Source organism: Natrix helvetica (genome assembly GCF_964273705.1).
Source record: "Natrix helvetica genome assembly, chromosome: 2".
Classification (NCBI taxonomy): domain Eukaryota; kingdom Metazoa; phylum Chordata; class Lepidosauria; order Squamata; family Natricidae; genus Natrix; species Natrix helvetica.
In genome coordinates, this window is record NC_138552.1 from 27,430,558 (window position 1) to 27,458,043 (window position 27,486).

The following is a 27,486-nucleotide window of genomic DNA, read 5'->3' on the forward strand; positions in this document are numbered from 1 at the left end:
TCCGCAGACGAGCTTTATGGGGATGCTGACTTCATTTCCCAGCAGGACTGGGCACCTGTCCACACTGCCAAAAGCACCAAAACCTGGTTCAATGACCGTGGGATTACTGTGCTTGATTGGCCAGCAAACTCGCTTGACCTGAATCCCATAGAGAATCTATGGGGCATTGCCAAGAGAAAGATGAGAGACATAAGACTGAACAATGCAGAAGAGCTGAAGGCTGCTATTGAAGCAACCTGGTCTTCCATAACACCTCAGCAGTGCCACAGGCTGATAGCTTCCATGCCACACCGCATTAAGGCAGTAATTGCTGCAAAAGGGGCCCAAACCAAGTACTGAGTACATATGCATGCTTATACTTTTCCGAGTCCGATATTGTTCTATGTACAGTCCTTGTTTTATTTTTATTTTTTTATATAAGAATTTTTTATTTTTGAATGAACACAGACAAACAAAACAAAAAACACCACAAAACCATCTTCCGTTACATGTTGTAGCAAGTGTGTTAATTGATTACAAAAAAACCTTTCGTGCATCCCTTCCACAGTCATCACCTACAATTCATATCAAGTTATATATTTTAAATCAAATATATTTATATATATTACTATCATCATACCTCAACCTTCATTTGACTATAATCGTTTTTACGTCCTTTTATATAAAATATTCCAAAATTTTAAAAAAACCACCTAATGGCATTCCGTTAACTGTTTCCATTAATATCCGGTAACATTACATCTTTATGACATGTTCTAAATAAAAAATTGATTATATAACAAAGTTTCTAGACCTACTGTCAGGCCTGTAATTCTGTTCCTTTTAGGATCTTTGGCCTGCCACATAATTAAAACATACATATTATGCTGTTTCATTGGTATAGTAGTTGGGAGGGGGGAATAGAAAGGAGTAGGATTGTGGAATGTATTGTTATGGATTTCTTAGAAGCTCAAGGTCGTCTTTTGTCTCTGCACCTCGACACCTGGCCGGAAGAAGAGGGGTGTACATGCCAGAGTGGAAGATGAAGATTGGACCATGTGATGAATTATGGGGTGTGGGGATAGATGATGAACTTTTAACTTGGGGAATTCACCGGATGTACCTTAGAGTTGAAATTTCACCAGCTTAATGCCAACATGCCTGTCTTATTAAATTGGAGTTTTAAGGACTACTTTGCCTTGGACAATGATTTAATTCTGCATGATATTTGGAACGCTGACACCTACTTTCTTAATCACTGTTTACAATTTATATCCAATTTCCTTTTATTAAACCACTACTTATACATTATTTTAAACTAAATTTGACTTAATTTTTTATTATACGTTTTCATACATAACAGAATTTCTAAACTTCCTTTCATAATCACCATTTGCAATTCATATCAAATTTCCTCTTATCAAACTAATACATTATGTATACATTGTTATCATTATCAATTATTTATATAACTATATTATCACTTCATTTTTTCCATAATGCTCTAAATTTAACTAAATTTGACTAATTTTTTATTATAAGCTTTCATATATCAACCTGTGTCTTTCCAGTAATAGTGCAGTCTTACGTCTTTTGCCATTTGTGGGATTAGTCCTCTAGTTGTTTCCTTAATAAGATTTGTATGGACTTCTCTTCGCAACTTGTTGCTTGTTGCATATCTTATATAATCTCGAAACCCTCCATCTGCTTCTTTAATCAGTTTATCTTTGGTTATCAATACTGCTTCTGACAAAATTTCCTTAGATCCATCAATTCTTCTCTTTTTTCTTCTTCTATACCTTGAAATCTGGGGTAGAGCTCCTGTCCATCTATCTCCCCTTTCCATATTCCACTCTTTCCATTTCCAACCACACTCAGTTCACTGTTGGTATCAACAATTATCTTGTCTCTTTGTTCATTTTTCCCTTCAGTTTTTAGGACTCTAACCTCCACTTTTTCCATTTGATGAACTTCTTCAATTTTTCCATCAAATTTTATTGTTTTACAATCTATGTTTTCCAATCTCTTCTCAATTTTCTCTGTTACTTCTAATACTTTTTGAATTTCAAACATAATCTTTTGCAATGTTAAGGTTTCTTTTTGATGTTGTGCCATTCTTCCAACTGTCACTCTAGCATTCAAAACTTTTTATTAGATTTGATGCAAGTTCATTTATAATCTTTCAAAATAAGTCTTTGTTTTCACTTCTCTCCAGCTGCCAATGAAGTTCCCAAAGAGCACCTGCATAAACAACCCAAGCTCTTCTCCTTATCCACTCTATAAGCAAGCTGAAGAACCTTGAAGGGCAAAGTCAAAATGATCAAAGCGAAAAAAGAAAGGGCAATGTTTCCAGGACTCAAGCCTCCAGCCTCCAAGTGGCAGTGTTACTTCATTTTCCTCTGATATTACAATCCTCTTTGTATTCCTTTTATATCTTCTTTATTCCAGGCTTAAAAGAAACAAAATTCTTAAGTGAAGCAAAATAGGAAAAAAATCCATCCAAACCAGTATTATAAAAAATAAAGAAAAAGATTTTAATCCATGGGTTAAAAAAAAATAGAAGAAAAACTAATCCGTTCACTTTAAAAAATAGGAAATATTTGCAAAAATTCCATCCATAAAAGAAAATTTAAAAAAAGATCACACACTGTCCAATGTAGTTTAATTTCGCCGCTTATTTTCTTCTGTTATTCAAATTTACTTTCGCTTTAATTTGGGGGGGGCAGTCTCTTTTATAACAATAAGATTTCCTCAGCAGATGGACATACTTTCTTTCCGCTTTCCTCCCGTTCCGGAGCTTTCCCAACTTCAGCACCTTTTGGCTGTGCTTCTGTCGCTGGCAAGAAGAGATTCTCTTGGATCAATCAGGGACTTTGCAGTGTCCCTGAGATCAGCAAGACGTACTCTTCCCTGTCACCGTCTCTTCAGGATGGTTTAGGTCCGTAAGGACCGTCCAGTGGCAAAAGTATCGACTGCAATCTCGGAGCTCGTGTCGTTGCGACATCAGCTCCTGTCTCTCCAATCCTTGTTTTATTGATTGCATGTAATATTCTAATTTTCTGAGATTGTGGATTTGGGGTTTTTATGAGCTGTAAACCATAATCATCACAATTATGACACATCATGGCTTGAACTATCTTGCTTTGCATTTAATGAGTCTATCTCATATATTAGTTTCACCTTTTAAGTTGCATTACTTAAATAAATGAACTCTTGCACAATACTCTTAATTTTTTGAGTTTCACCTGTAATGTATTAAACCCCTATGAATCTAACGGATATGTTGGCATGGCCATTTAAATCATAATTATAGAAATGTAAATAAAACTCTGGACAGCTGGATGGCTATCTGTAGATATAATAAGGATAGAAATACTGACATTTCATCACCCTTACCACTATGAGCTAAGCTTTAGTAGATGTTCTGTTTGATCGGATTCATTCCTCATCACCTTCCAGCAGTGCTCTAGATGTCACTTTATCCATTTTATTACCCATTTCATAAATCAAGGAGAGTAACAGAGTCCACATTAGGAAAGGCCACAGGGGTGCAATCTGACCAAAGCCCCTGTTGCCCTCTCAAACAAAGCAGTAACCAGGGCTTTGTTCAGACTGTATAGCAAACTGCCAGAAACAACCGCAGCTTCTCTGATGCCCAACTTGGTCTACTGTAAGATTAGTGTGGATTTTAAAAATCACTATTTTAGAAATGCCATATTAACATAATTGAATATAAACCCAGAATGTACCACATGCCTTATGGGCCTCAGTACAAGAAACATTTTATAGAAGAGAAATAGTGGGCAAAGAGAGATTAATGTATCGGGAGCAGTTTGAACAAGAACATGGAGAATGCAAGATGAATTGAAGAGATCAGTTGACTGTAGAAGGTATTAGGTGTAAATGGTTTTCATATACATAGTTTTAACGTAGATATCAGGACATTTGGAACTGAACATCAGAAGGCAAAATCTAAAATTGAACTCTGTGCAAATGATGAACATGTAATTGCTAAGCAATATAAACTTTTGTTGAAATGTGAAGTGATTATAGTGAACAAGTGGAAGTGTACATGCTGAAATGGGTAAAGAACTTTGGACATAATGTACTGATGGAACAGTGGAAAATATGTGGCTGAGGATTGAAATTATAACTTAAAAGAGAGTTTTTATAAAATAATGTACTATTGATATCTGATTCCATAAAAAATATTTATAATGTATAAAGAACTTCAGATTCGTGTTGCACTTGTAAAAGAAGCCAGAAAATTTTGGGTTCAAATACAGAGTGATGCCAAGTATTTTAAACATTAATACTCAATTGAAACCAGAACTTTTCCTCTGTGATTAATAGATGGACAATTAGAAAAGAGGTATGGGAGGTATGATCATTGCTGCAAAAAGTTTAGATAGGCAGAAATGAAAAGAGACTGAAATACTGTGGTGGAATGGCTGAAGATTATATAGAATCAAGCCGCCCAGAGTTGCTTTGGAAAGTAATATGGGCAGCATGTAAATTAATTACATAAATAAAATTAGCAGAGGTGGCAAATTTGACTTTGTCTAATAGAGAAAGGACAACAACCATGTTTATATCATCTAGATCACGGGTCTCCAACCTTGGCGACTTTAAGACTTGTGGACTTCAACTCCCAGAATTCTTCAGCCAGCAAAGCTTTGATCCCTGATGTAGATCATTTATGAAGGTGTTGAGCACTGGTCTCAATACAGAATCTTGAGGTAGTCCATGCTCAGTGGTGGGATTCAATTTTTTTTACTACTGGTTCTATTGGCATGGCTTGGTGGGTGTGGCTTGGTGGACATGGCAAGGGAAGGGTACTGTAAAATCTCCATTCCCTCCCTACTCCAGGGGAAGGTTACTGCAAAATCCCCATTTCCTCCCAATCAGCTGGGACTTGAGAGGCAGAGAATAGATGGGGACAGGGCCAGTCAGAGGTGGTATTTATCGGTTGTCTGAACTACTCAAAAACCGCTTCTCAAAAACTGATCAGAACGTGCTGAATACCACCTCTGCCCATGCTTCTATGTAGATGTAGTTCAGTAGGTTCCGGTATGGTTGCAACAGGGCCCGGCGTCCTCCACATGAATGCGCATGGTGCATGCGCACACATCTTACCATCCAGCGACACCTCCGCAACGCTCCAGCTGCTCGGCGAAGCATCACGCAGGAGTTGTATGTGCCATGCGCTTAAGCGCCAGAGTGTCTAAAGACAGGTAAGGAGGGCGGGCGGGTGGGGGGCCCTTTGAAACACCGTACCGTAACGGTATCCTGTGCTCCAGGCAGCTCCGGTACACCTGTACCGGGGTATACCGCCTGCAACCCACCACTGTAGTAGTTCCATTGAGGACTAAATGCTGAATGGGTCAACCAACTGCATATCCATCTGGTGGTAGTATCTTACTAATAATAGATTGTGGTCTACTTAGTCAAATGCCTTACTGAAGACCACAGCATTTCCTTGATCCACTAATTTTGTCACTTTATCAAATAAGGCAATAAAGTTTGTCTGGTATGATGTTTTTAACAAACTTATGCTGGCTTCTAGTAATTATCTTACTTATTTTTAAGTATTTCCAAATCCACTGCCTGATTTATCTTTTCCAGGATTTCCCCCAGATATCAATGTCAAGCTGATTCGTCCGTAGTTTCCTGGATCCACCTTTTTCCCCTTGTGAAGATTGGAACATTAGATCTTTTCCAGACTCTGGCAGTTCCTCTAAGCTCCAGCAGCTCAGATTCTGTTCAGTGGTTCCAAGATAACATCTACAAGCTCCTTCTTAAGGATATAAACCATCTGCTCCTGATAATTTGAACTCATCTAGAGTGAATACGGTAGGTGTTTTGTTTATTAATTTCTTGCCTATTTTGATCTGCATTCCTGCTGTTTCACAGAGTCCTGCTTTTGGTAGTTGGACTATTTTTTCCTTCTGCATGAAGAGAGATACCAAGAAGGAATTAAGCTGTTCCACTTTCTCGCTGCAGCCTATAACCACCTTGCCATCTTCTCCCATTAATGAACTGATCATTTCTTTGACTTTCTTCTTGTTCCTTGTATGTTATTTTTGGCAGTTGTTGCAAGTTTTAGTTCATTCTGAGGTTTAGGTTTCTTGACTTGGTCCTTGCAAACTTGGGCAGTTTGCTCGTATTCTGTTCTAGTTATCTGCCCCCCCCCCCCTTTCCATTTTTATACTTGTGCTTTTTGTCTTAGTTACAATTATCTTGTTTATCATTCTGAATTATCTTCTGCATATCTGGTCTATTATTTTTTTTCCAATTTCCACCTACGATATCACTCTCTTGACACATTTCCCCCAAAATTCCATTTTCCTTCTCCTCCAAGCATATGCCAAGTCATTATTTTCTGTTCTTCCTACAGATCTAGAGCAAGTTTTTCATAAGAACAAGGAAAAATGCAATTGAAACTGATAATGAAGGCATTTATAGCAAGGCAAGTATAAAATCTTTGTAAGACTTTCATCCTTCTCAGGCATATCAACAGAACTGTATTTATAATAAGGAAAGATCAGTTGCTAAGAAATATTGAAATCTGCAAGTTGCTTACAAAAAGTACTTTAGCATTTCTTTTTGACATTTTAAGATCTGATTCAATTGTATAAAAATTCAGGAGTAAAATTAACAAGAGCTCATCTAAGTAAGCGAGGCAAAAGTTTTAGCTGATGAAAAGAAAGCATGTCATGTTTTTATTATTGTATTAATTTTTTTCTAAAACCTTTTTCTTAACAGTTTGTACATTTGCAATAAAACACTTTGCCCTAATAGATATTAAATACTAAGGAAAAATTAATATCCCAATCTGACATCACAATTTATTAAGGACCATATCTAAACAGGAATGATTTTTATTTTTAATATTAAAATTGTACTTGAAGTACTTTACATTTAAATAGCTTGAGTCTTTAATCACTTGATATGTTTCGGTTTATAGGACACAGTATTTTTAATACATGAAATTTGATACACCAATTATGGTTGGTAGAACATAGTGTGCTATGCTTGCATAGGTTCTTTGTTTTGGACAATAATTTGTAGACACTCAGCTGAGTATAAGATACTTATCCGGCTGTTTTAGTTTTAAACTTTTTGCCTGATACTAAAGGTATTGCAAATTTTACAGTGAAAAGAGTAGCATTATATATGATAGAGGAAAGTAAATATGAATCAAGTTGAAATTTCTGTGAAATTTACACTTATAAAAAGGCATATAAAAGGTAGTATGCATGATTTTTCTTCTTCAGTATACTTTCTTTATATGAAGAAAAAAGTTTCTAAATATTTGAGGTGGTATGTTGTTGTTTTTTTAAAAAAAGATTTAATATTTTCTCTACAATTCTATAATACTGAATTCAGACAGAGTCTCAATCTATAGGATCATGCATTCTAAAAACAGTCTGGGACTTCAAGCAAATATTTGTACATCAAATGTTTAGAAATACCAAAGCACATATCTTCTGGCACTACCAACCTGTACTATGTCTTTTGCAAGTAATCATTTGGGTAATGAATGAAAATAAAATTCTAGTTCCTCAATTGCACTTCCTTCACGAGACCAGAAATCTATGCTGTGGATTCAAATCTTACAAGTGAAAGCATAATCAAGATGTAAAAAAACAAAAACAAATTCCCATTTTTATACTGAAACCATTTCCATTGTTGCCAATTTTTAAAATTTGAATACCCATTGTTCAAGAGTATTTATTATTAGTTTTACAAGGCATTCTTGTTTCTTGCAGAATGACAAAATGTATGTGGAAAGTTCAAGCAATGTCCAGATGCTGATTGCATTGTTTTCTTTAAACATATTCTTCAGTCATATTTTTCTTTTTCCAATTTCTGTGGCTCTGACTTATCAGTTAGTGTTTTCTGTTTTTATTAGTTCTTTGATGATGTTCAAAATTTTGTCATCTAGAAAAAAGAACAGTGTTAAGTAAGAAATAATGAACTTAATTCTTGTCACCACTCAAAATTATCATGGCTGTATTGTCAAATGGCCAGATGCACTGTACCTGGCAAAAAAGGTACAGTGTATTGTAAGGCCAGAAAATTATAAATAAGAAAAAGTTAGCATCTCCACTGCTAGCATCGTTAAGCTGCTTCACATAGTTTAATTAAAGTACAAACCATAGACTCAAATTTTTTTCCTCTTTTTTGTAGTTTCATAATCACTGACTGCCCATTATATGGAAATAGTTATTTATTTAGGACTTGCTGCCATTGACTTTATCACTGAATTTTTGTTTACAGTTTCCAGGCACTGAAAAACTTTAACTTCTCCCCCCAAAATTGATTAAAATTAGAAATCTTTTGCTAGCCTTGCCCTCTAAATTCAATGATGTGATTCACTGAAGATCTTGCTAGTGAAAAGTAATGACTGCATCTGATAAGTAGCCATACCTATCCTACAAGATAATTTATGTGTTTTGTAGGGAAATAACCATCTGCCATATGAATACTTTTCAGCAAAAATGCAGAAAGTTTTCCCACATATCTTACATATATATTTATTCAATTTTTTCATGGCAACATAGAAACAATAAAATTACCTTCAAGGGACATTTTAGGGTTTTCAAGTTTTTGCTTTAAAACAGACTCGATGAGTGTTCTCAGTTGCTTGAAAATTACTGCAATTTTTACAGGGGCCTGTGAAAATAGTAATGTCGAATTGATTATTTTATAAATAAATAGTACGATTAAAACAATTTTAATGACTATGACATTGAGACAACTTTTGGAACATATTTGCCTGGAGAGACGTAATGATGCTGCTTGAAATTAGGAAGGAAACAAGAATTCCAGTGTTAGAACTTATTCTATTTTATAATCAATGCACAGTTATTCCTTATTAAATCGGTTTCTTGTTACATTCCATTCAGGTCAGTATTAACTAATTAGTAATATTTTAACAGGAGGTACTTAAAATTATAGTTCCATAAGTTAGATGACACAGGAAACCGCAATACCTCAAACTGAATGGAGAAAACACTCAAGCCAGTGACCAAAATATTATTTGTGCTCTTTTTTTTTTAACAGAATCTGAGGTGGAAGCCTGGTAAGTTTGAGAACACTTATTATCAATAAATATGACAACTCAATTTTCTTTGTAATCTGCTTTTTATCAGAATTTAACTGTCTCTGGACTTTGCATACTAAATGAAAACACAGTTCAGTGGTCTAACAGAATGCTTCCTAACTCACACATAACCTAAGATATACCTGAAAATGGATCCAGCCATCAACTGATAAAAGGCGTTCACGATGCAACACTTCTATATCTCCACCAAAAAGTAATATTGGAAAGGGGGAAATTAAGGTTGTTTCTTTCAAGAACACCCTGGCATATCTGATCTGAATGGAAAAGGCAAATACAATTAATTTGGTTTATCAAATTGCTGTTTTTCATGCAGAAATTATTTTTCTACCCAGGGAATTCATTTTTATACCCATTTGAAGATATGATTATAAAAGCATTATATTCAAGGTCCTTATCAAAAATGTTGATGTGTACAAGAATAAAAGTACTTTTTAAAGGACATACTTGCATAGTCTAAATGTTTTGCAAGCTTTAAATAAGCAGCATTGGTACTTACAAAATTATGGCACTATATATCAATTTAACAACAAAACAAACTTTTTACATAAAAATAGTATGCAAAAAGGCATCTGCACATAAAGCACGGCAAGATAATTCAGTCTTGTAGTAAGCACTCTACTGATATTTGATCAGGCTACTTTTATACAGAATGGCTAGAGTCCATCAATCAACTGCACAAGCTGAAAAAAGCTTTGCTAGCATCAATCAACTGCACAAGCTGAAAAAAGCTTTGCTAGCTTTTTTGATAATGATGAGCCTTCATTGATAATAATGGTCTAGCAGGACCCCTTAAAGACAGCAAACCAAGCCTCTGTAATTCCTGGATAAAAGGCATCTAAATTTTATCAGGATACATCTTTAAATAAGTGTTCCCCCAAACACATATATTGAAGTCCTCTATCCTTTAATCCCCTTAATAAACAGAAACCCTGTAATAGAAGTGTAGAACATAAATTATTTTATAGTAAGCCAAGCATACGTAGAGCCATAAAGCATGCCCACCTCAACCCTGTGGATAAATCATACCTTAACGTAATACTGATTTTCATAACACACACACAAACAAAATTAACTTACCTTCTCTTGATATAGCAGCCATCCGTAGGTCTGCAGATCCCTATTTACAGAAGAAGGGTGCACCTGTGCTTTACCCTGAGCCGTCTCTGCTATGCATGCTAATTTCTCTGTAACATCCACAGACTTGGTGTACATTATCTTCCCCACATTGTCATACAGCCCTGCAGTTAGCACAGCTTTAAGGAGAACCAGTTCTTGTAGTGACAAGGAGTGTATTCCTTCATGACGAGACGAGGGTGCAGCAAATCCTGCTGTCTGAACCACTCTGATAAGTTCCTGTTTTACATCCTAAAATAGATTTATATGGTTGTGCTTTATTATTACACTTACACTTTAAGCACACTGTAACTACATATATATTTATAATCTGCTTGTTGCCTTTAATACTGCCCACAAAAATAATTAGTCTATCTAATTATTTATTTATTTATTAATCATTTTTATATGCCGCACCCTCTCCACCAAGGGACTCGGGGCGGCGTACAATTTACTACATAACAAATAATGACAAGGAGGAGATATACAAAAAGCATTATACACACACAATAAATAAATAATCAATTAATTAAAAACAGCAAAAAGCAATTAAAAACAATTAAAACACCCAGAGTCAAACCTAATTTAAAATTGTATCCAGAGGGATACAATTATCATGATTGATATCTGTATCTCCCTCTCACCAATTTGCCCTTGCATTATAGGTAACAAAGATAATTGATATCAATGGGTATTTAATTTTCAAATGTTAGAATCACGCTAAAAATACAAACCACATCAATGATTTCCTGAGAGTTAGCACAATTATTAAGTGGAACAACTTGCCTGCAGAAGTTGTGGGTGCTCCAACACTGGAGGTTTTAAAGAAGAGATTGGACAACTATTTGTCTGAAATGGTATAGTTTCCTGCTTGACCAGGGGGTTGAATTAGAAGACCTCCAAGGTCCCTTCCAAATCTGTTATTCTGTTATTAATATTCTTCATTATGGATTTTTTGCAGATTAGGAAAAAAAGATTAAAAGCATTATAGTACCTCAAGTGTTAGTAGTGAAGTTCTGTTCAGAAAATTTATCCTACAGTAAGTCATTTCAGCACGATAACCTCCTTCAGAGCGGGCTTTCTTCCAGCTAGATAAAAGGAAAGAAAATCTTCTTTTTATTGTAATATAAGAAGTCATCACTATTAAGGATGTATGGGCAAAACTATTAGATAACTATTATAAGTTAAAATAGTTATTTGGTGCTTATTCTCATAGCACAATCCACTGAAATAACTTTTTTGCCAATAATAATGTAATACATATTAACATTGTAAAATATATCAGAGTTTATTAAAAATGGTCTATCATCTAAACCAGTGATGGCTAACCTTTTTGTCAAAGCATGCCAAAAGCGGAAGGAGTGTGGGGTGGGGGAGGGGTCGCACGTGTGTGTGCCCACATCCATAATGCAATGCCCACCCCTGCGCACAAGGCTCACAGAAGCCTCCAGACTTCTGGTTTGCACGTTTGTCCGTTTTTCGCCCTCCGAAGGGAGGGTGAAAAATGGCCAACACTCAAGACCATGCGCCCTGGAGCTGACAGGACAACGCCTTGCGTGCTCTCAGAAATGGCTCCGCATGCCACCTGTGGCACGTGTGCCATAAGTTTGCCATCATGGACCTAAACCCTGAAATTATATATAATACTCTATTTACCAAAACACGACCACTACAGAAGAGACACAGGAGAATTGATCATAGCATCATAGCAGCCAGTCACCAAAAGCCCAACTAAGGGAGGTTACAGCACTCTCCTCTAATGGTTACAGCTCTCAAGAAAAACCTGGAAACCTGAGAGGTGATGTATGAGGAGACATCTTCAAGGCAATATACAAACAAATCACAGCCATCAGGTCTAGAAGGGACGATTTCAAGAAGAGACAATAACCTAGATCTGTCCGCGCTATACATGGGGCAAAATAGAAGGACATGCTCCGCTGTCTCAACCTCGGCTCTGTCACAAGGGCACAGCCGCTCGCTAATCGGGAGCCTCTTAAAACGACCATCCAAAAGTGCTGAGGGCAAGACATTAAAGTGAGCTAGGGAAAAAGCTCTTTTATACTTTGGAATGGTTAGGGTATAAAAATAGGAAGCCATCCTCAATCCATAATTATTAAGTTGGTTGAGAGTCAGGGGGGCAGCAGGTTTTGTTGGCTCTGGCTCGTACACACTCAAATTAAAGAACCCATAATTAGAAATATATTCTCTTTAAACAACATAAGGATCTTTTACAATAAAAATGTTCAGGATCTTCTTGCTTTTAATAGTAAGCAGATAGCAGCTAAAATTGTATAAAGTAACTATCTTAACAAGATCAGGGCGAGAAAATCTCTAAAGTGTTTTTTTCAGTATAGCTAAGGGTATTCAATGACCTTTCACTAAAACTCTTTTGGTGCTGAATGTTATTGAGTACTGTATTAAGCAAGTCTATAGATACATAGATACTGTATTAAGCAAGTCTATAGATTTGAGAAGTATAGGGCAATCGTTATACTAGCAATTCCACCTGCAAAATTATTAATAGACTATGTAATAAAGTTGCTATACTCTCTTACAGCACAGCCCTCAACCTGCAATAAAAATGGAAGAATGAGTGACTATTCAATGTTACTATTTAATATTTTCTCAAATAAACTTGCACAATAGGAATACAAGTAGAAAACCTGGGGTTATCATAAACTACATTTTGAGCTTCAGTCTGTAACCAATATGTAATAAAGTTGTAGCATGTTTGGAAAACACTACACTTAACCATAATAGCAGTTGCCCTGCATTACTCAATGGCTTACTTCATACTGGTGTATAATGTTAAGATAGGTGTCTAAATCATGATTTGCCAAATATGCTATTGTTACTTGGCTTATGCAGAACCAAAATCAGTGAGTTCATATATCATGCTAAAAATAACTCCAGTGACTAAACCAGGCCTTTTTAAACTCAGCCTCTCCCAAAGTAGATGTTTTGAAATTTGCTTTAATGGATTGTTCCATCAGAGTGTAAACTTAAGCCAACCTTGCTATTTTAAATAATCTGAATAGAATTTGATTTAGTTATACCTGGACGAAAGAGCACTAGGAAATCTCAGCACTATAAATTAGTAAGAGTAGCCAAAACATCTTGGAAGAAGCCACTTCTGTTTTCTTTTATTAAGTAAGCCAGGGGTCCCCAACTCCTGGCCCACAGCCCACTACTGAGAAATGGCCTATTCAGAATTGGGCCACATGAGTGGCTTGCCGGGGTATGGTGCATGTGCATACGCAGAGCTCAAATTGCATGAGTGCTGGGCACACGTGCGCGCCAGTCTACGGGTTATGCAAGTCAAGCTGTGTGTGTGCGCACCAGTCCACCACTTGCGTGGCCAGTTCCCCTCTCCACCCACCAGTTAGGCTACCAAACCATAAAGCTTGGAGACCACTGAAGTAAACTTCACATATGTGCCCTAAAGGTCACCATGATTCCAACTCATCTCAAAGGACAAGTTATTAAAGGACAAGCAGAGTGAATAGAGAAAGCAGTTAACCGTAATAACATTCTTTCCCAGGTTGGAATGTAATGTAGTTGTAGAGGAAGAAAGCAATGGAAGGACAGATGAATTAAATTATAGTGGCAGTAAAGAGATAAATAAACTTATCCTAAGAAAAAGCCATTTCAATTACCCCAGATATGCCTTGTAAATTGTCAAATGGTCTGAACAGGCCAATGCCAAAAAAGATTTTGCCAGATCTGCTTCATCTTTTCTTCCAATTGGGGTAATAAATGGAGACTTTTCGGTCATTACAGCTGCAAGAGTAGCCTACAAAATATGACAATATACAGCAACATTTATATTTTTACTCATTTATTTTTTTAATAAAATGTGTTTTTTTTTTGGAATAATGAATAAGGTCACTATCACAGGACTGAACCATATGAATGCATATTGAGAATAAGCTGTTTACACATCAAAAGCAATGCAATCACAAAAGCAGCCCAGGACTGGGAACTGCAAACATCCTATGCAAAGAGCTTACTTCCTTGATCTTAATGTGTAGAAGAGCAGTTTTTTCTCCAGAAACCTCTTTCTCTCCAATCTCTCTTCTCTTAGAGGTGGAAGGGGACAAAAAAACAATCAATTTCTTTAGGCAATCTGTCCTTTGCCCGATTGTCCTTCCCCACCTCACAGAGCAGAGACGTTGAAGAGAAAAACATTTCAAGAGAGAGTATGCTGTTTTCTGCACATCAAAATCAACATAATCTTGCCAGCAGCAGAAAAGGTCAAGCAGAGAGATTGGCTATAGAAATAACTGGGGTTTTTTTCTATCCATCTCTTGCAAAGCAGAGATTGGAGTGAAAGAAATTTCAATAGAGTAACCTGTGCACTCATGGACTACTCAAGTGCCTGCTTCCAATGTGTATAAGACAGTAAGCACTGCAGGCACTTGACTACTCAAAAGGGTGGGGGTTAGGAGACAAAGTAAATTGAATAGTTTTATCTCCTCCCAGTCAGAAAGCAGACTCATTATTTCTCACTTAGTGACCACTTCGATCAGTGGCGAAGTTTCTGGTTCCAATTACACAAGAAACAGTTACACAAGAACCACCTGTAAGATGTTGGACTCTGGGAAAGGGTTAGCAACACTTTCTGATGCTATCATGAAAAAAAGGATTTGCAATTCCTATACAATCTTGTGAGATTTTAGAACTCACCTATATTTCATGCTATTTTGACATTTTATTTTAGATGTTACGAGCCCCTTATGAGGATGTACAATGCACAATACTACAAATTTGCCAAACTTTTAGTGAGGATTGTCAGAATCTAAAATCTTGAAGCAAAGATGAAAAGTTCTATATGAAAATAATACAGAGAGACATAATAAAGTGACCAGACAGTTATGAACGATTTGGAAATGGGCCAACATTTTGTTCTTCAAAGGACGCTGGATTTCAAAAATCCCAGAATAAACAATGAGCATTAGTTTTGCACTGAATCAGCTGAACTGGCATTTTACATACCATAAACAGTATGTAACCTACCAGTCAGTATAGAATAGGTTCTCAGATTAACATTTATTTCATGAGCTCTGAGCCTGCATTGGCAAGTAATGGGCTGCCCATTTTAGTCATCAACTTACCACTGGATCCAAGCAGCCAAAAATAGCACCAAATATAAGCATTTTACCAATCTTTACATTGACTGGCAAGGCTGCAAGATGTTGGCCTAGAGGAGTCAGCTTAGGCTCACTTAATTCACAAGCCCCAATTTTCCTCAGAAGATACATGGCTTTGGCAACAATTTGATTCTGAGGTGGGTCTAATGCCTTGGAGAGGAATTCTTCAGGAGAACCAAGATTACATTTCTACAGATAAAACAGATTAAAAAATAAAATAGAATGAGCCTGAAAAGATATATAACTCTTATTCATCCCCATATTTAATCAGCATTCTAGCTACTTCTAAATTATTTATTTTCATGTTTACTACCATAACATATGCACTATAAAGTATGATGGGATTTTCTATCTCGGGTTTCAAAGTAACTTAGCGTATAGGTTCCATGCATTTTGAGATAGACGTAGGGTCTATTTGTTATCTTTGTTCAGTCAGCTATACATGTTTCTAAAACTAACATCCACATCTAGCACCTTTAGATTTATGCCAGGATTTCATGCTTGCATGGGATATATATGTACACTGTACAAAAGCCATAAAACTTATTTAATAAGTCCTGGTTTATTTTTCATTTAACACACACCATTCAAAATATCTTTTTTTAAATAGGAATGGTAAATATGATATTCCATAATCATCTATTCCTTCACTTCTTTCTTATTTCCATATATCATATGGGCATTTAGGGTATGACTAAACTTTCCTACCAAGAGATTACAATTTCATGCAAAAAATAATAATTCTTATTTAGAAAGGTAAACAATTGCATTACACTTAATCAAATTCTCAAAGTTTCCTGGTAAATCAAAATAATGAATATTTAAAGCTGAGATATCATACCATGATGTGAAGACACAGTTCTTCCAAGGGAACACGCAATATTTCTGGAACTGAATATTCTAGGAAACCTTCAAATCTGAAAAAGCCATAAGGTGAAGAGCAAAATAAGTGATTTAAGCTGCTACATTCCAATATTTATCATGGAACTTACAATGTATAAATACCTATAATTACAATAGGAACCATTCATTTGCATTCATTGGCTAGTTTAGTTCTGTAGTGTCTCCCAAAGGATTATTCATCTTTCAATGAAATATAATATGGTTAATAAACTTTGCATGTTTGTAGTGAGACAATGTAATAGGTAAATGAAGTATCAAAACAGAAGTGTTACAGTTTTAGCAAATGGTTCCATCTTGAACATAGAATACTTGGTTACAATAATTTTACCTGTCTCGGGTATAGAGTCGAAAGCAAAATCCATCTCTGACACGCCCTGCTCGCCCCTGACGTTGTAGTGCACTAGCTTTACTGACAAAAGTCTCTTCCAATGAGCTCATCTGACTACTCTCATGGTACCTGGAACAAATATTAAGGAAAAAAATTGGGGGGGAAATGTTCAGCACACACAACATTATTAATACTAAACTTAGTAACGCTTCACATAAAGTAGAACACTACTTTATATTTTCTCCTCTGTAAATGACTACTTCTGAAAACATAAATAAGTAGTTTCAAACACAGAAAGCTATGCCTATTCATTGTGATAGGATCTATAACCAAACAGAAAAGGGAACCAGTTCAGGAAGATTGCAGTTATTGGTTCCATTAACTCTTTGCACAAACATAAATGCCACCCCCAATTTCCCCCACTCATTCCACCTGCAGTCTTCATAACTGCCTAACTGGAAAGAAAGAAAAACAAAAAAGACCCAGAGAAACAAAATAAGTGATCAGGTTTTTGGTGAGTATACCGCTTATTTATTCCTCAAAAGTCAGTTGATTTAATAAAACACAGTTTTGAGGGACAAGGTGCTATTCTAGAATAAGTACAGTACTACATTTTATCTACTTAGCACATAAAAAATAAAAAAACTTCTAATGCATTAAAATCTCTATTGCAAAAAAACCCCATCTCTGATGAAAGCTGATCTTTTTTAGTGAAAAGTAAGTGCTTTCACCTGTTTTCCTTTGTTTTTCCAGTGTCAATTACAAAAACCACATCAGGTATAGTAATACCTGTTTCAGCTATGTTGGTGGCCAAAACAATCTGTAAAAGAAACACAAATGCTTTTAAATATTCACATGCACTTACAAGTTTTTCACTTTTAGCAAGGAAAATTTAACTTGGGATAACTGTCTTTGCTCTGAATGCAAGGCCTTTGATTCCAAGTTTTTCCACTCTTTATGTAGGGAAGGTACAATTTCTATTTAGTTTTATCATATTTGGAGATTATTTGTGTATATATTTATATCCCATTCTTTTTACAAATAACTGAAGGTGGTGAACATATCGAATACCTCTTCCTCTTCCTATTGTCCCCACAACAACCATCTTGTGAGGCCAGTTGGGCTGGGAGAGAGGAAGAGTTACTCAGCAACCTTTCATGCCAAAGGCTGGACTAAAACTCACAGTATCCTATTTTCTATCCTGAAGTTTTAACCATTAGACCAAAGTAGCTCTATTTTGCATATTCCCCAAAAATATATATTTTAGGGAATGAAGAGTGATACATGAAAACTGTGTATGTGAGAGTCTGTGAGCTAAAATTAGGATCCAAAACAACTGACTCTAATTATGCTTACAATGAATTTATAACATTTACTCTTTTATTAATAAAATAAAATGAGCCACTTTAGGATAATCTATGCCCTGGAATAAGGGATTATAGAATGAATAGTATAGGAGTGTTAAATAGGAGGCCTGCAGGCTGGATGCCCTCATGTGCAGGCCACACCCACAACAGCTCTGGAAAGGGAAAAAAGTTGTGATACGTCATGTGACAGCAATGTGACGTGGCGAGTTTGACACCCATGGAATAGTACATTGATTCTCCTTGAAGTAATCCCAGTATTTCACTTAACATAAAATACTGCACAACAGAGATCTATGACTGGAGAATGAGATGCAATTGTTTGGAAAGGTCCCAGCTATAATTTTAAGGAAGAGTTTTAGTATTAAGAATCAATCGAGAATATTTTATCCTGGATGGATCAGAAATAATGACTAAATAGAGCTGAAGAAGTTCATAAATTGTGGACCTGTTTTGCAAAAAGGATAACTATTATTGTTGAAATATATTTATAAGCATACAATTAGAGGGCATGTTTGTTTTTTTGTCTTTATGCAGTTTTGTTTTGTTACTACTCCTTTTTTTTCCTTTGGGAGTTGTATTTTAACTTTAGAAATAAAATTTTAAAATATTTAAAAGACCAAATACTGCAGCCAAAGTAACTCAAATTGAATGTTATTAAGATACTTTCCAAATTTTTATATGATCTTCATTGACTTTTCAGAAACCTTTTGTTTCTGGTTTCAGTTCAGTACCAATCAAGACATTTTATTGCCTTAGACATTTAAATTAATGTATTAGTTTTTAACATGCTACTACTTAAGTTAATTTTAATTCAGGCTGCTGACATCATTGTTCATTGTTTCAATTTAATGCATTTTAATTATTTTGCTTCACTGCACGTATAAAATAATGTAAATATTAATTTCTTTAAGCAGCTGCCTTGGTTATAATCTGGAATTGAAGGGTTGTACATATTTTAATAGTAAAAATAAACTCTGAACTACAGCTTACTCCACTCAAATCAGTAAAAATGTTCATGATGATTACATTCAATTAGTATTAACTATTATAAGTAGTATCTTCATAACAAATTCTATGTTAATAGAGTTTTGAGTTATTTTAACAGGAATGAGAAACTTGTGGCCCTCCTTATGTTGACGGAACAAACTTGGTCATTGTGAGATAAATGTCCCTTCCAGCTGATGCGAATAGACTATGCAAATAGAAGACTAATGTAATTCTGAAGGGCAGCTTTATTCTTTAACCAGGGATAGATGCCAGGCTTAAATGAACATTTCAGAAGAATGTGGAAATAATTAGCATTCCAAGATTGCAACACTGAACATAAGATCACATTAGAAATATTTGGGATGCACTCAGTCTTGTCTCTTTAATCCCTTTCTTTAAAATACACGAAAAGCACCATGCACGATACAAAAGGCTGAAAAGAAGATCATGGATCTTGAGACACAGGGCAAGATATCAGTTCACATATATTAATACCTTAAGCTTACCTTTCTAACACCAAAAGGAGGCACTGTAAATGCAGATGCTTGCTCTTGAGTGGACAGAACAGAATGCAATGCTACTAATTGGTGTCTAAAAAATTATAATGCAAAAAAATATATTGTTTTGACTCGTAAGACAAAAACTTGACCAATCAATATGTCTTGATACATTATGTGAATATTAATACTATATATTATAAAAATGCAAAACTATTATTTTGAAATGTTTAACATTGCCAATGAAAATCTGTCATTTAACAGCTATTTTAATATTTATACTTGCTAGTTGTGTTATGAGCAATATGAACTGATATATCCATTACTTGAGACCATTTCAGAATATTGAAAATGTTTACAATTAGACAATTCAGTTTTATATAATTTATTTTATATCCAAAACTAAAAATGTCCACTATGGTAAAAACTATTTTGATGTTTAGATGGGTAATATGCATTTAATTAAAAAATTGCATATTAAATAGCTAAAATTTCTTTTCAGTTAGCAATCCTGTTTATCTTCCCATAATTTTTGGGAGAGGGGGCGGTTTAGAAATGCGAAGAATAAATAATTCAATCTATGCAACAATGTACATTTTAATTATAATCTGTCATTAGTTTTCCATGATTTGCTTACCTATGTCTTAAATCAAATCTTCTGTCAGTGAGAATGAGATCATACAACTGCTGGATATGTGCAAGGCCTGGCAGAAAAATCAAGACAGCTCCTTCCATATTTTTGAATTGGGGACTTTTGTCTGTAGGGACAGAAGGAAGTAAATTAAAAAATCATTTTTATTATCAAGGAAAGTCTCATGGATATGATAGATAGAACAGACAGACACATAAGAGAGAGACATATTACAAATTAGATGTTTCCCTTAAGGAAAAAGCAAACAAAGACCAGGAGTAAGGAAGCCATTTTAAATTTGTGTTTTATGCAATTTTTCAAAAACTTACCTAAAAATGCAAGTAACTCCAGTATGAGGTCGAAGTTGATCTTGTAGGGATTCATACAGTATATGGCTTCCCGAGTTCGACTGCTGTATTTTTGGAAATATGGTCCTAGCTCAATACCAGTTGCAACCTGAACCGGAACACTTTCCTAAACATAACAAAAAAAATTTGGAACAATAATTTTAAAACAAAATAATGTAACCAAATAGTTTCATCTATTGCAGCATGTAATAATTTTTTTAAAGAGGACTCTATGTGTAAAACAGTCTAGCTGAAACATCAACCAACAGAAGACTGAATACAAATTTTTGCAACAGACCTAGAAAATTTTTTGCTATCCTTTCGTCTGTTACTCTGAAATGGTACACCAGAAATGAACAACCAAGGAACGATCCATGCCCCCAACCATATTTTTACTAGACTTCCCAATATTATATTCATATATTCATATGTTATATTATATTCAAAAGCTTAACAGCAATTTTCATTTTCACAATTTTTCTTATTTTTTAAAAATAAATGTAATAAAATATGTTCCTTGTCCCCTCAAATAACAAAGAAACAAAACAGCCAAGATTTTATGGCTGCCTCTTTTTGTGATATCACAATACCACCATGCTGCTTCCAGCAATCCTCAAAGGCTAATTTCTAAGGCTATCCAATGTGCCCATCCTGTGCTGTACTGAAGGCTGAAAACTCCGTTTAAATAAAGTGGGCCATTGTGTAAAATAATGGAGGATCCCAAATCAGGAAGGGAGGAGACACCTACCTTGAACACAACTGTTAAATAGTTTTGTAAACTGACTTATTTTTTTGCACATAAAAAGTCACCTGATACTTTGTTATTCCTCCTCCTTTGCTAGTCACATTTACAGTTATCTCCTCTTCTTCTTCCAAAAATTTCTGACAATATTCAGAATCTTTCTCCAGAACAAAGCCAGTTTCCTCTATTACATCTTCAACATGAAAAACCTGGAGTTTTATAAAGTGAAATAGTTTGGTTTGACATACTGTATTTATTTTGAAATTACATTCAGAACAACTTCCCATTATTGGAATAGAAAGGTACATCAATCTTTTGCCTCAGAGAAATATCACAAAATTCATCTGGGAAAGTTGCATAACTTTTAGCAATCTTGGTCTGTCTTTAAACATGGATAACACATTATGTTGCAAGCTGCTTTTTGAACTAAAAATGACAAATGAAAAACCAGATTATTTCAAAGTAATAATTATTATTATCTTCTGGACGTATTATGGAAGACTTAGCTCAGCAGAGAAGAGTCTGATGCTGAGAAATAGGGAGGGGGGAGGTAAAAGAGGCGGAGACAAACAGCAAGGTGGGTAGGCTTACCATGTCACCATGGGAAGACATGAAGGATCAGATTAGGGACAGATCATCATGGAGAAAATCTATGCTCGCGAAGAGCTGACTTGATGGTATATAATCAATCAATGAATGAATATGAAATCATATCCACATTAGAAATAATTTGTGGCAGCTCATTGTGAATTTTTAATGCATCAGAGCACAGATTCAGAGATGAACAGGGTATGATATTTTCAAAGGAAAAGATAGGACATCGAATCAAGAGTTGTTATAGGAATATAATTATGCATTTACCTCTACAGGGTAACTCCTTCCTGAAATCCTTAGTATGGGACAGTGAGTGAAATAGCTGGAGAATTTTTCACTATCAACTGTGGCACTCATCAAAATGAGATGGAGATCTGAACGCTTGTGCAAGATTTCTCTCAAGATAATTAGCAAGAAATCTGATTGAACATTTCTTTCGTGAACCTTTATGAAAAGGACATAGAGGAGGTTAATGCGGATGAATAACTATGCTGCTTTTTCAGATAACTAAAAAAAGTGTTGCTAACCTCATCTACAATAACATGAGACACGTTAGAAAGAAGAATATCGTCTTGCAATTTCCGAAGAAGAACTCCAGTTGTACAGTAAAGCAGTCTAGTGGCCTCTCCTGTTCGCGATTCCATACGGATTTGATAACCACACAAGGAATTCTTAGAGAAGAAAATAGAAGGTTTATCTAAAATAAACTTATTCCGATTAGAACTTTCCATTATTATTACAACAGGCTACTGTACTCCTATATTAATTCACAAACATTGAAAAAAAATGGATCCCATAATAGGTGCAAGTAGTTTTATAGCAATGCCCAATTTTTAGTCCATCCCAGCAGAAAGAGATGCCATCTAGTCTTTTCTATTTGCGTTTTTTTAAGGATATGTAATAGTTTCTATACAAGATCAACTCTTTGATTTAATATTTTAAATATATAACAAATATTTCAAAGAGACTAACATGGAAAGATGCTTCCTCAAAAGAGAAATTTCTTATAAACTGACTACAAAAATTCAGTACAAACTTAAAAGTGTAAACTCGGTCTGTTTCTGGACGAACCTCAAATGCAACTCTATTCTGTTCTTCAGTTCGCCAGATAATAATACCGCTGCACCATAATTACTGACGCACAACTAATTCTATAAGGAATTAAAATTACTACTGAAAGGCAATCTACCATTTTTTTCTTATGTTCTCAACATTCTTTTGTGAAATTCCTAAAAGCCATAAATGGAAATTTATTCCATTATAAACATCTTTTTAGGACAGGGGTGTCCAAACTTGGGAACTTTAAGACTTGTGGACTTCAACTCCCAGAATTCCCCAGCCAGCTGGCTGGGGAATTCTGGGAGTTGAAGTCCACAAGTCTTAAAGTTCCCAAGTTTGGACACCCCTGTTTTAGGAACTGTCCTATTATATTCTCTAAAAAGCAGTCTTTGGAACATAACTGTAAGAATGTCTTACTCTTCCACCAGGTCCACTTTCACACCCCAGTTCTTCACAAACTCTAGTTGCCAAGCTCACTGCTGAGATCCTCCGTGGTTGGGTGCAAACAATATTGCATTTATTCAAACTCCGTTCATTATGTAGCAAATCTTCTAACAAGAAATGTGGAACTTGAGTGCTTTTACCACTACCTGTTTCCCCAGCCACTACCACAACTCGATGCTTTTTTAAGGTTTCTATGAGGGTATGTTTATATTTAAACACTGGTAGTTGCTCTCTCTCCTTTAGAAGTCTTTGGTATCTGGAAGAACTCTGTTGTTTTTTAAAGAGAACTCTCATAGGTTCTAAGTCATCTGTAAAGGAGGTCTCAAGAGAAAGCCCATTAAAGTCCTCTTCAGAAATTAAGTTCTCCCAAGAGTCTTCTGCATCTTCTGAAAGTTTGGGCTTGCCTTCAAATTGCTGTGGTGGTGGCTGCTGCTGCTTCAGCTTGTTCAGCAGTCTGGCAATGAACTGATCACGAGGTTTGTTGCTTTCCGTCTTGTTTTCTTCTTCTTTTTTCTTTTCAGCATCATTCCATTCTAGCCAAACATCTCTGTATGTAGGAGGAAGTAACTGATGCACCGACTGAAGAGGAAACACAAAAAGGAATGCTTTAAAGTATGCTTTGGAATAAATTACCGTATGTATTATAATATTTATTTACCAAGAAATGTCATTATATTAAATAAAACCGATTTCAGATAAATATGCATAAGAACTGCTATAGTAATCTTATTTGGCTCAAAAGTAAGAGAATCTCTTTTTCAATATGTTAGGTGGTTCCTAAAATTAATATAATGTTCTCTTGCATTCCGAAAAGGTACGCCCTATAATTTTGACACATAAGCCCAAGATTTATTTTGTTATTTTTTAACAGAAACTTCTGAAAACTCTTCAATGTACTTTTGAATCATGTGCATAGTGAAACTTTAACAGGATAGTAATGAGGTATAGACCTGTTACTTCTAAATGTCTACTATAGCCAGATTTACACCCTAATGATTTTCCAGAAATTATTTTTTAGTATGACTGTGTGTGTTTTATAGATATAAGATACAGTATGTGCATGCATGTGTGTGTGTGTGTGTTTTACAGATATGAACCACCAGGAGACAACAAAGTTTGCGCAGCAGCATAACAATTCAACAGCATAATGACATGATGTATTTGAACAGGGGATTTTACACTAGTGATTTTGAAAAGATAGCACCTGGGCTATTCAATATTCTTTTTTTCTAGGGGTCGCGACTAAGAAGTTCTGCTATAGAATGGCTTCTTTAAGTTATGGTATAGGTTTCCGGTTTTCTTACAAAGAAAAATGCTTAATGTCACCATGCCAAGCTCTCCAACAATTTCAGTTGGACTTATCTGGGTTTTTCTGTATCTGAATGCTACTTATTATTTTGAAAATGTTTAAGGCACAACTGCATCAAATACTACCTGATTAAAAATAGAACAAAATAAACAAGAAATGTTGCCATTAAAAAACTCCATAAGGTTAAAAGCAGTCAGATCCATCAGACTGCAAAGCTCTAAGAGTCACCATTCCCTACATTAATCACCAAAATATTGATTGTGCATACTGTACATGCCATCACTCCTTTTCAGCAAATGATTAAAAACATTTTTATTGGGAATTATAAAATCTCACCTGCCCTTTTGTCAATTGATACAAAGCTAACGTAGCAGCCAGATGTTGAGCCTGCATACTATCTTCTGTAACGATTGTGGGACACACCACCAATGTATCATCAGCTGACTTGATAACTCTTACCCTTAAAAAATAGTTAATTCAAGCTTAATAAAAGTAATATATTAAATGACAACTTTGAATGGCAAATCATATGGCATCCAAAACACTCACAACATGTTCTCAAAATTCCAAATAGCATGAGCTTCAGTCACTTCAGCAAAATATAAGCCACATATTGGTTCATGAAATGACAATAATACATTTTCTACAACAGATTTTAATATATAAGCAAACTATTATATCACTGAAACAAGCCATATTTCTTATTCAAATAACTTAAGTGGCCCAGGGTTGTCATGAGTCAAGTAATCCATAAACTGCATAAATAAATAACATTTATAAGTAATTGGTTATCAATGTCAGCTGTATAAACAAATTCCAAATTTGATATACCGTATTTTTGAGTATAAGATGCACCACAGTATAAGACACACCAAGGTTTTGAAGAGGCAATTTTTTTAAAAAAAGTTTTTGCACTCTGCAAACCTCCCAAAAACACCCCCCCCTTTTTAACAGGGCATGAATAGCCTTTAGGAGGGTTGTAGAGTGCTCCTGGGGGGGGGGGGGATGAGAAAAAAAACATTTTTTTGTGAAAATGGGCCCGTTTTTTGTCAAAAAAAGGGCATGGATAACGGAGGCTTATAGAGTGCTCCTGGGGATTGGGGGAGGCAAAATTTCTGCCCTCCCCAGCTCCCAGGAGCTCTCTGAAAGCCTCCTAAAAGCTATGCATGGCCATTTTGGTGAAGGGGCGGGGTTTCGAGAAGCAAAAAAAATGCTGTATTCAGTGTATAAGACACACACAGATTTTCAGCCTCTTTTTTGAGGGAAAAAGGTGTGTCTTATATTTCAAAAAATACGGTAATCTGAAATAACATTTTTTCAGCATTGCATATTAACAAAGGCAATTCAAAAGACAGAAATGGTCATTCTTTATAACATTAGTTTAGATATTGCTGTCTAAGTATCATTTTATATTATTTTGGGCTAGTCACTCTCTCCCAGTCCAATTCACCTGACACGACTGTGGGGAAAACAGAAGGCAGAAACATGTACATCACCTTGATTTGCACTAAATCAAAGTAGGATATAAATCAAATAAATAAATATACGACTAATTCAGCTTTTGCAAATACACATATGTGAGAATCTGGGAGTCATGTTGGCTGCATAATAGTGACAGGCATAAAATTTTGCTTTTGCCTATAAACCTTAAGAGATTATAGTACAGTATGAATGAATTAGATCAGAATAGCTCAATCATGCCTGAGGGTAAATGATTTAGCCTATGTTTCAAACTGTGTGTACTTATCTATTAAAATGACATTTCAAAAATGTAAAAGGAATTGAAACTATAAAGCATAATCAAGTGAAAATTTGTTTCATGGGCATACATACCTACATTTCCAATATCTCCCTGATGGAACTTTTTCAAATGAAGGATTTGGGGATTTGGAATAATGCTTTCTAACCCAGTCAATCAAGAACTGTTTGGGAGATTTTCCAGTCCAGCTTCGAGCTGTATAATCAAAATTCCTTACATCTTGGGGATCTTTCTTTTTCACTAATATCAGCAGCAGAAAACAAAAGTTATTTGTACATAGAGGATAGAGACCATTACCAGAGTTGGATGAATTAATTCTAAATCTACATTTCAATATAAACAAATTTTAATGTAAGCTCTGAAAAGCAGGAATAATTAATGCATGTGCTGAGCTGGAATTCCAAATAATTCTAGTATTGACCCTAGAGTCTAGTGCTTCATTATTAGTTTATACAGGGTACAAAAGGTTAATTTGTAATTTGCAAAAAAATATATATCATAAAATTATGCCTTAATTAGAAAATCAAGGACATGATGGTAGTTCAAATGTTGAGGGTCAATCCTTTTTTAGAGTGCCCATATTTGAATTATAGAAGTATTGCCTCTAATTATACTTGCATTAAATAATGCCTTCATTTATCATGCTACAGTCTGCAAGAAAGGGTGCCTAATAATTCAATAATTCAAATAAAATTGGGATGGCATTTTAAAAAATGCTATGAAAAAAGCTTGGCTATTTAACAAATGCTAAATAATATAAAAGCCTGCTCGTCTTCCATCTTATATGGTAATGAGTATATTTATCTATAAGCATGCTTCTTTTAAATCTGCTAGATTTCCTATTTCCAAAGGAATGAGAAAAAAGCCATCTACGGCTGCTCTGTTTTAGTTTCAGTTTTTAGAAGGGTTTGGCATCAATTTTTAGGGGGCTGGATTGAATTTGCTCCTTTCCAAGTGTTTTCTATGAAGAAACCTCTAGAGACCCACTTTTTTTTTTTGAATGATTGATTGATTTGTTCACGTATTGGCCTGGAAATCTTTTTAGACTTATAGGGAAGACTGTGTTGGGGGACTCTGTCTTTCTGTATTAAGAATGCCTGATGGCGAGAAATTATTCCCATCAGAGAAGAAAAAATGAGAAAAGTTG

The 27,486-nt window shown here is 35.2% G+C and overlaps 1 protein-coding gene across 2 annotated transcripts in view; it reads right to left on the bottom strand.

Moving 5' to 3' along the window:
* Positions 1-7,699: 7,699 nt before the first annotated feature.
* Positions 7,700-27,486, bottom strand: part of DHX29 (DExH-box helicase 29) — a 32,407-nt gene continuing 12,620 nt past the window's right edge. For both annotated transcript variants that reach the window (XM_081940526.1, XM_081940525.1), the window contains exons 9-27: positions 26,414-26,579; positions 24,917-25,040; positions 23,245-23,850; positions 22,296-22,439; positions 22,036-22,212; positions 21,243-21,383; positions 20,415-20,559; positions 20,092-20,212; positions 19,464-19,548; positions 17,335-17,423; positions 16,604-16,732; positions 16,214-16,289; positions 15,337-15,561; positions 13,879-14,015; positions 11,217-11,310; positions 10,187-10,474; positions 9,232-9,363; positions 8,562-8,658; positions 7,700-7,923 (exon numbers count right to left, since the gene is read on the bottom strand). In XM_081940526.1, the coding sequence (XP_081796652.1) occupies positions 7,868-7,923; positions 8,562-8,658; positions 9,232-9,363; positions 10,187-10,474; positions 11,217-11,310; positions 13,879-14,015; positions 15,337-15,561; positions 16,214-16,289; positions 16,604-16,732; positions 17,335-17,423; positions 19,464-19,548; positions 20,092-20,212; positions 20,415-20,559; positions 21,243-21,383; positions 22,036-22,212; positions 22,296-22,439; positions 23,245-23,850; positions 24,917-25,040; positions 26,414-26,579 (3,032 nt within the window). In that variant the 3' untranslated portion in view covers positions 7,700-7,867. The remainder of the gene's footprint in view (positions 7,924-8,561; positions 8,659-9,231; positions 9,364-10,186; positions 10,475-11,216; positions 11,311-13,878; positions 14,016-15,336; positions 15,562-16,213; positions 16,290-16,603; positions 16,733-17,334; positions 17,424-19,463; positions 19,549-20,091; positions 20,213-20,414; positions 20,560-21,242; positions 21,384-22,035; positions 22,213-22,295; positions 22,440-23,244; positions 23,851-24,916; positions 25,041-26,413; positions 26,580-27,486) is intronic.